This window comes from Gavialis gangeticus, unplaced genomic scaffold (assembly GCF_001723915.1).
Source record: "Gavialis gangeticus isolate Ggan-Ray unplaced genomic scaffold, GavGan_comp1, whole genome shotgun sequence".
NCBI classification, from domain to species: domain Eukaryota; kingdom Metazoa; phylum Chordata; order Crocodylia; family Gavialidae; genus Gavialis; species Gavialis gangeticus.
The window spans coordinates 56,769,674-56,779,880 of NW_017729025.1; the positions used below are offsets into that span (position 1 = coordinate 56,769,674).

At 39.3% G+C, this 10,207-nt stretch overlaps 1 protein-coding gene across 1 annotated transcript in view; it reads left to right on the forward strand.

Annotated features, from left to right (window-relative positions):
• The window catches only part of FBXO33 (F-box protein 33), a gene marked incomplete at its 5' end in the record, with an annotated part of 13,024 nt that extends 3,204 nt beyond the window's left edge, over positions 1-9,820 (forward strand). The window contains 2 exons of the mRNA XM_019518855.1: positions 3,861-4,546; positions 7,378-9,820. Coding sequence (XP_019374400.1) covers positions 3,861-4,546; positions 7,378-7,649 — 958 coding nt within the window. The remainder of the gene's footprint in view (positions 1-3,860; positions 4,547-7,377) is intronic.
• Between the last annotated feature and the right edge of the window lie 387 nt (positions 9,821-10,207).

Here is a 10,207-nt window from a genome sequence, read left to right on the forward strand (position 1 = left end):
TGGAATGGGCTGCCAAGAGAGGTGGTACTATCACCTAACTTGGAAGTCTTCAAGAAGAGGCTTAGATAGGCACCCAACTGGGGTCATCTGACCGTGGTCCTTTTTCTGCCTGGGGCAGGGGTTTGGACACAATCTGTGAATATATTAATAACTTAAGCAGTTCAGTGGCTTACTCTTAATGTTTCTGATATTAAAAATGGCTTGGTTGTATTAAGTGAATTTAGTGTTTGTGATGAATTGGCTTCACGGTTCTTAATTCACCTGAAGAGGCAAGGTATGGATAATGCTTGTACAGCCCCATTCAGTGCCTTTGTCGTCCTAACTGGGCCCACTTTGAAGGGCAAAAATATGTTTTAGTTTTCATGTCCATTCAGTCTTTCGCTTCTCTCCTGTACTATGAACGATGAGGCCAGTTAGTGTTTGTTGTGAGAGTAGTGCTTTAATGGACAGTTATGAATACAGAAGTGAACTGAGATGGGTAACTTTAAGAAACGTTTACTGTTCTGGTGTGGATAAAGATTTCTAATTGGTTTCTTAAACCATTGTTTTCCCTAGTGTAATCATTTTTAGGCTTGAAGTGTATTATGTCTCATAGAGTAGCTAGCTGACTGTTTGCAGCGTTTGTGACATAACAGTTCACTTTAATACATCTTCAGTCAACCCTGACACTTCGAAACTTTCTCTGCAAAATTAAATGCCTTAGACTTCTGTACTGCCAGAATATTACTTTTTTGATAGTTTGTAAAATATCCATATTGGCTATTATGTAACATACTTTGAAGAGAAAAAATTAAAGTACCATGCTTAATTATGGTAATTATATTCTGATATTATAAAAACAAGAAAAACCAAACCCTTCTGCTCCTCTCTTCTTTGGGGGGTTTGGGGTTATATTCAGCTTTATAGTAACTCCACAGGCTTTAAGGAAAGAGAACCTGCCTTCTAACCTTAAAGGAGACAAGCCTGGAGTTAAGTAGCAGCCCGTGCAAGAGGTCTAGGATGTGATGGAAGCTGTGGCCATTTCCAAGCTGTAGTTTTGAAGTGCACTTTGGAATTCTTTAGAGGAGCACATTTAGACTTGATAAAAGTGCTAAATTATGAAAAGCTATATTAAAAGATAAATGATTGGAATTTTTATTGAAATTCTTATAAAATAACATGGAGAGACATTTAGATGAATTGGTACCTTTGTTGCTAAACCTGTAGAACATGGGCCATGGACAAGCCTTCATTTTTACCAGCAAGAATTTCACTGAGGAGCTGGGTGGTGCCAGTAGCTTTGAAATATCATGGGGCTGGAAAGCAGGACACGGAGAGCCTCTCGGCCTTGTCCCTGGCCCTGCTGATGCTGCTTCTGCTGCCAAGCTCGTAGCCCTTGGTATGGGGTTAAAGAAGGAAAGCATGGAGAGGGACACCAGAACAAAGGCCCCAGCCCATTGGATGTAACTTCAGATTACATTTCTTGGGCCTCCCTTTTATTAGGGCAAGATTTCAGGGCTGTCTAACAGGTGGCTTGCAGGCTGCATGTGGCCTACATACTCCCAGGACATCTGTCACTGCTCTGGCAGCCAGGTTCTCCAAGCTCCCCTGCCCTCCTCTGGCTAATACTCCCTGCCCTTGCTTCTGGGGGTGGGGTGGCATAGTAGGAGGGGGCTGGAGTGCCCAGACTGCATGCACTGTGGGGAAGGGAAACTGAGCTTCCTGCAGAACGTGTGTGCCTGGGAGGAGGGGACATGGTATAAGGCTGTGTGTGTAGCGGGGTTGCTAGGTTGCCTGTACAGTGGTGGAGAGCCTAGAGGGCTGCCAAGGTGGCAGGCAGCTTTTGATGGGTTCAGTGTGGTGTTCTTGCCTTGTGAGGCCCATGTGGTTTGTGGCCTCTGGTTGACTGGAAGTTGAACAGCCCTGGCTTAACTGATAATCCTCAGCCTTTAAAATGAAGGAGTTTTGGCTCAACATTAGATAGCTGTCTCTTATTTCAAGCTGCATAGGTTTTTGTGGACAGAAGGGTGTTATTGGTTTTTGTGGACAGAAGGGTTGGTTTAAGTCTAGGGAACTGTATAGTCTCACTGCTGCCTACTGTGTTCTTGAGTCTTGATTGATCAGAAACCTGTTTTGAGTGAGGTATTCTGTAGTGGAGAACAGTACTAGGCATTGCTGAGCAGCTGTGCTAATGAAGTCGAATTGTGAGTTCAAAAGGAAAATTTATTATTTACTATATGAGCATTCTTGCTTTAAGACTTGACAGTCTAAATCACTAGAGAAGCACACTTAAATTTCTCGCTCCCCCCTGAGCTAGGCATATGCAGTAATATTATATGAACATACATGCATGTCAAGATAAAATTACTGTCTACTGAGCCTAATTTAGAAGAAAGGTTTAAAATGAGCTTAAAATAACAAATGTTTTTTAGGAATGGCTGTATAGAACATACAGAATACAGCGAGTGTGTCATCTGAGCACACTTTTTTTATATCTTTCTAAAGATATATATGTGAGAGGCAAGGCTTTCTTTGAGTGATACGTTTTGACCAATTGCGTATCTTGGATAGAGTCAGATAAGATTTCAAATGCAAGACATTCTTCTTCAGGCACACAGATAGTAACTTTTGACATTAAATGTATGCATGCAAACCTGGATTTTCTTACATAACTCTGTGCTTGAGTGGTCGTGAATCTATGCAGTGGACAGTGATATGTATATGTAATATTTGGTTATTGTTGCATTTAAAGTACCTCGGGTTTTGCATGGTGTGTGTATTCCTTGATGTTTCAGGCAGCAGTGTTAACCTGAATCAGCCCCTTTCCTGACAATGCTAATCTCTTTCCTTTTGAATTAACAAGGGCTCAAGATTGTGCACACAGATCTACACATGTACAAAAACTTATAATGTAACTGCATGCTCAAAGAATACCTGTGAGGAGAAACAGATGTCTAACAGCTATGGGCAATGATGATCAATTCATTTCTTTTTAGAGGCAGTTTGGTTGCATAGCTGGCATTGTTTGATTCAGGACAACTTATCCAAATCCATTTTTTTTTTCTAGACTTTAGTGCACTGTTTGAACCAGGTATCTAACTTAAGCATTCCATTCATAAAAGCATGGTGACAGGGATGGGATATGTGCATATTGCTACTCTTCTGTGGTTAATATGAATCTGTTTTTAAAGAGGATGTATTAGATGTTGATACCTGACATTTACAATATTGCCATATCCAAATCTTCCTCTCCAATGAAGCTCCTAGAATTATTGGCATGTTGAAGGTGCAGATATTCCAATAGCCTTGCTATTGTATATACTTAAATATTAAGGAAAACCAGGTTAATTAGCATGGTCAGGTAGTGCATTTCAAACTTGTACAAATCCAAATTTCTCTAAATATAGTTGAAAGCACTGATGAGCTCTTAAGATGATGTGCTGTGCATAGAAGGTTTGCTGTTTGAGATGGGAGAGATCCTGCTGTTTTGGTATCTGAGTACAGGAAGCATTTTTAAGTGGTACAGTCTCATATTTGCACAAACCTAAAATGACTGAAAGGATTTTAAAAAATTGAAATCTGGAGAAAGCTAATATATTGGAATCTTCAGTTCAAAGAGTGACACTTCCTGTAAGAGAGATTCAAAATGATTGTTCTCCCAAAGAGAGTTTGTAATTACAAAACCACTTGAATTTAGGGCTGGTGCATCATTTTGGCCCTGTATCTGCAGGCAGTCCATCCTGCAGGCTTCTTACTGACTGTTAATGACATATATGGAATTGGACCTAAATGAAAGTAGTATCATTTTTGACTAATACTATGCAACCGGTAAGACTGACTGATGTTTAACAGGATTGTTGTTGCTTATGTTTTGTTTGCAGAATACAGCAACTGTTCGAAGAAATATTGGGCAATAGCAGGCAACTAAAATGGCTGTCTTGTGGGTTTATGCTGCAAATAGCAACTCCCACATCTCTGTCCTCTTTATCAAACCCCATTGCCAACACCATGGAACATCTGAGTTTACTGGACAACCACATCCCTGGAAATACCACTCTTATCACTGCAGTTGAATTGGAGCGCTTTGTGAATCTGCGCTCGCTTGCCTTGGATTTCTGTGATTTTACAGCTGAAATGGCAAGAGTCTTGGCTGATAGCAACCACGTGCCTTTGCATCGACTGTCTCTTCTGGTCCACAATGTTTCCATAATGCACAAGTCCTTGGACAACATGCCAGAAGATGAGAATTGGAAGGCACTGACACGCAATAGCACTAATCTCCGGGTCTACATAATGGCATTTGATGTCAAGAGTGATGATATGCTAAGGATTCTTAAGCCTAGTATCCCATTAGAGAGGATTCACTTTGACAGCTACATCACTTGCGTTTCAGGGGCTGTTGTTGACCTCATATCCAGGCAGTACGACAAGTTCCTCACTCACTTTATACTAATGAATGATGTGATAGATATGTCTGGCTTCCCTGATCTTAGTGACAACCGGAATGAAGACCCCCTGGTTTTATTAGCATGGAGGTGCACAAGGCTCTCTCTCCTAGCAGTACATGGTAGGTAATTCTGTGGACAAACACAGTACATTTCTTTGTCCTTTTTATAATATTTAGCCTTTTCTAATCAAATTGTATTTATAAATGAATACTTATTACTGCCCCCAAAATCCTGCAGCATGTTGTAAAGCACAGCTTGTATCATACAGATATTGAAAACAGATTCTCATGGCTTCAAACATAGAAGCATAAATATCCTAATTTGTATTTATTCTTCCTAACAAATTGAATGCAACTAAACTTACTCATTGTAAACAATTGTGACTGTTTTCCTTTAAGATTTTACTAGGGTGTTTATGTAGATCACGATGAGTGAAAGATTTATTGTTATCAAAGTATGTGGCATCTACAATTGCATGGTCTAAAGGCTCATTTAGAAAGTGGGGAGGTACTTTCTTTGTTGTCTGAGTTATTTATTTGTTTTATATGCTGCCCAAGGCAACAAAGGCTCAGAGCAGAGTAGATAGCTCTACATTGTGTTTGAAAAATCTGACACTTGGAGGTATTTATTGCTCATCACAAATTATTTCCCGATTGTAAATCTATATGGACAACAGCAAAACTAGGCTCAGAAGAGATGTCACTCATCTTGTAAGGATCTGCCAGCAGTTACCAGACTGAAGCATTAGTGAACAAAGATGAAGTCTCCATTAGCTTAATGTAACTTGGTTGTCTAGATAGCACGTCTGGCTGACTCCAGCTGAAAGCCATGCTGGCGAAACCTCAGGTATGAAAACAACAATGTTATTCAAGAGCTTTGTCATCTTAGCTTATGTTGTTTGTGGAGGTGATGTATACCTACACCAGTGGAAGACTTCCAGTTTAGTGGCAGAGGCTGCATGGTGCAGACGAGATGAATGTTGGGGAATATGTTCCCTCAAGTGTAATGTGCAGAGTGGAGTAATGTAAAGTGCATTTGTGTGACTGGAATGAACCAAGATGTCTGTGCCTTGCTGAGTGCCATCAAGCACTATTTCTGTTGGTCCAGTCCCTAGCTGTTGTTACAGCTAGTATCGAATTAATATGTGCAAAGGTCTGAAGAGAAACTAACTGGCTAGTCGTCACCTTCATTGAACAGGTTTGTCTCCTCCAGGTCATGTTAAATTAATGTTAAAGATTTCCTAAAATTGCTAATGTGTAACTCATGCTGTAACATGACTGCATATGCTTTATGAAGACCAGCCACTAAAGGGTTCCATCAGTTGATTCTTACAGATTCAGCTAACCAGATTTGTAGAAGTGGAGCCCATTCCCACATCAAATAGTTTGTATGTCTGAGATCTATTCCTTTTAGCTCAAGCAGCTAAGGCTTTTATTTTTAGTGCTAAAAGTTACGAATTCAAACTAGTTTGTCCCACATGAACAGCTGAGTTACCCTTTTGCATGGGAAATTCAGCCAACTTTCCTTAGGGCATTTTCTTTTCCATTTGCTTTCTTCTTTAATCTTTTTATTTCTCCGCAAGGCCACCAATTTTGGGGCCTATGCAACAACTTGTAGGTTAGGTAAGTGTGTTTTTGTTTGTTTTTAAAATAAAGGAACACTTTCCACTGAATTTTTAAAAACTGTTTTGACGTGGATGTTGTAATTTTGCTCACAATATGGGATATTCTCCAATACAAAATTTAAACAGCTGCCTATAGCTGCAAGCTAACAAACCAATGTATCCATCATGAATGTTCTAACATTTACTGAGTGAACAAGTGCCAACAGGTAGATAGAGGGATGGAAAAGCTAAAATGTGTGATCCTGGTCAATAAGCAAGGACTTAAAATTACATTATCAGAACTTACAACTGATTAGGGGAAGCAATTTAGAGCCATTTCTCTTCTTTAATAACATGTCTAGCACAGAAAAGGTGATCAGATAGATTAACTCTGATTTCAAGTTTAAAAAAAATTTTTTCTAGTAATTTGCCTGGGCTGAGAAAAGAGCGTGAGCTTATCCTGCCACCAAGCTGCTGTACAGATGATTTGCCATTTGGTTGAAAAAATAAAGCCAAGAATCTGTAATGACCAAGTGAATTTACTGAAGCAGGTCATGACATGGATAAGTAGCTTTTAAGAATTTGGAAAGGAGGACTTGATTTTTCTTTTCAATTCTTCCAGAAGCAACATTCTCTCTCAAATCAGTTTAGTTAGTTTAGATTATTTTAAATTACCAATATTGCCTGTCTTGTCTTTCTGTATAATCCCTACACCTCTTTAGAGAAGGAGTGGTTTTGTAAACATGAGTTTTCAACTTATTTTGGGTCTACAACTTAGTTGTACCTTACTGGGGCTTGAATGGCAACACTATTGTCTCAAGTTTGTTTGTTCTTCTTTGAGTAAGCACTTCACTGGAATACTGCCCAGCTACTGGCTAAGCTTATTTAATTTTTCTGGGAAAGCAGTTGCTAAAAATGATGTCCTCATTTGGGTCTGGTATCCTAGTTCCTTATAGTATGATATTTTAGTCTACTGCACTAGAGTTATGGTTACTTTGGGTAGAGATGGTAAGCATTATTTGAGCATAGCAAAACTCTTGGAATTCCTTCATTTTCTTAGGTGATAACTGGCAAAGCAGACATTTGTGAATGCCCTTGACTGAAAAATGTTTTCACTCAGGCTTCCATGGGAAGCTCCAGGAGCGGTATGTGAAAGGGTCAAACTCTCATTCCTTTTTTCATCAGGCGTCTTCTAGTTCAGCCTCAAATCTCTTCTCCCCCTTCCACTAAGATACTGTACAAAACACCCCATCAACATTGTTGAAGAGTAAACCACAAAGCCAAATTCTACACCTTGGAAAGGGGTCCTGCAGGAAATGACTCTTTTTCTCTCTCTTCTTTTAAAAGGTTACACTGTGTGGGCTCATAACCTCATTGCAATCGCTCGTCTTCGTGGCTCTGATTTGAAAGTTTTAGAAGTCACGGAAGAAAGCATTGACTTCGACCAAGGTGAACTAGCTGATCAGGACGTGGATCCAGTACATAACCTCATTGAGCAGGTATCCCTTGGATTGGGTCGACCTTGGCATGCAGTCATGGACATAGAATTACTCAGTGTCTTCACTGAGCCAACTCGTCATTTTTATAGAGAGATGCAAAGCTTCAGTGAAGGCATTTAGCTCTTTTTTATTTACAGTTCCTGTGGTTACATATGCAAGTAGGGTCCTATTATGTTTTTCAGTAGTGTGAATTAACCCCTTTTGTGCTGTGTTTAATCAGTATTAGCTATATAGAATTATATATGTGTATTCTACTTCTTGATCAAAGAACGTAGTCGGGTATTGGTTTAGAAGCTGAAAGTGGCAATGTTTAGGGCTTTCACGGTTAATGGACTTGTCGACCAAACCTTAGAGAGACAGCCGAAAGTTGTCTGAGGTTGCCGGCTAACTTTTATTTTTCCTTTCTTTTTTTGACTAAACTCTGCATCTTGAATTAGTTTACTCTTAGGACAGAGTTCTGTGCTCAGGAGCAAATTCTTCTTAATGTCCATATCCATAGCCTGGTGGATTTTTTTTGTGCAATTGTTGTTGCATAAGCTGGTAGCATGCTACTTAATGAACTTAAGAAAAAAACAGGAAAATACTACTTCCCAATGCCAGTTCATGGTATACTTTCACTTTCATTTCACATGCAGTTTTTGAAGCATGAATTACTCCCACTCCCTTTTTCTCAGATATTACACAGTAGTCTACAGCACTGTAGCTTTTCAGAAACTCACCTGAATTTGTAGACTCAGGCTATAAATTGTAGGATATCTGATCCTTTGTAAACTCATCGTAGCTCATTCTCATGGTCTATCAGCTTCTCCATACAAGTTAGCTTTGGGCCCAGATTTCAACGGAAAATGAACATATGCTCCAATGGGGTAAAAACCATAACAATGAAGACACAAATTTCAATGTACATGCTTGCAAACAAACATTAGTCGTGAAATCCCTAGCAACTAAGTCACTGGATTTTCTCTGTCAGCGCCTGTGTCAGCTGCCAAAGAATAGATTAAAAACGAAGAAGTGCCCACATGCTGGCAGGGGCAGGCCAACTCTTGGCCAGCCAGATACTGCTAGATTGTAATATATAAGGTCGAATTTCGACCTGTGGTACACAGCTGTGCTGTGGCTCAGTCAGCAACCTCAGAACTCTTAAACAAACATGCACCTGTTTCACTGTGAATAGTGAATGTAAAGGAAGGAAAGGAAAGCGAATACAAAGCTTGTTCTATCACAGGTATGAGCTGCTATGATGCATGAAGAACATTCCATGAAGTATGTTTTAAAATCTTGTTATATCTGAGAGGCTTTAAAAGCCGATTAACTGTTTCAGGGCAACCGCGGTACAGACGTGGTCTCTGTGAGACTTCCACCTGACCCCAGTTTTAAGTGGTACGAATGTTGTGCATTTAATGTTAAAGGACAGTCTGCAATAATAAAGTAAGTGGCCAACGTGGGTGCCCAGCAGTGCTGAGACCTGGCTGCTCTATTGTAAGCTTTGGAAAACACAATTTATGCAACAGATGTCCAGATATGATTCTATTTATGGAAAAAGTTTATATGTGTTTTACAAATGGTTTTACCATCTTATATTAAAATGACCTTTTGACAGGTGTGCGCTGTTTTGTCTCCAGTGAGCACATACCATGCGGATTTTATATGTACATCAGTAGAGTGAATCCACTGGCACAGTGTGTGTATATGCCAGATGTGGTGAGATTTTATCTTATAAATGTGATCAGATTAAAAAAAAAACTCCTGACAGAAAGTGTAAGGAAACCAGCTGAATGCTTGAATTGATGACTGATGTTGTATGGTTTATGTTAAATGTATATTCTTTTAATCAACGAATAAAGCATTAAAAATTGATCATTGTAAAATATTTTATTGTATCAGCATGAGGATTTTTTGGTATTGAATAAACTGCAGCAATCGTTCATAAGCCGTGTAAAATTGTTAGTACCCATTGCAACAAAGCTTAAAGTCGAAGTCCTATGGTATTCTTCCCCCCCTCCTTTTGACTGACATTTTTATCTGCATTTTAGAAGAATGAAGTGCTCAGCAAAAGATTAGGCCAGCTAGCACAAACCTGGTATTACATGTTTGAGATGACTTATTAGACTGATGCAGTAAAGTATAGACTGTAGAATATAGGAGACCAAATTATTTTTTTCAGAAATTCCTACACCAGTTGCAGCTGCTTAAATCAAAATCTAATGTGCTCTAGAAAACTGTAGTAGTGTCCCACTATTAAATAGATTCTGAATATCCACACTGCTTCAGTTTGACATTTATCTATTTTATGTTTGCTGTGTTATGGTTTCTCCTAAATTTCTTTGCCAAGTCTATAATTAATAACAGCCTCCCTCAAAAAGGAAAGTTGCTCTTGATGGTAATAGTGATAGAACGGTATAGTTTTTGTTTTGTTAAAGGCAACAGGAGCAAGTGTCACTAGGACTCTCTCTGGGCACTAGGACTTGGGGATTCCAGTTCTTAATTTACACTATAGCTGGTGTAGCAGCTGCCTGGGACTAGGGATGCTACAATTCTTGGAAGGCCTAATAATGTTTGGGGGTAATTTAAGGTGTCCAGCCATTTGGGTTGAAGCCAAGCTCATGAAACTTCAGTAATAATAATTCTGTCACTTTAAAACATAACATTGATTGTCCAGGACTTAAATGCAGTTCCAG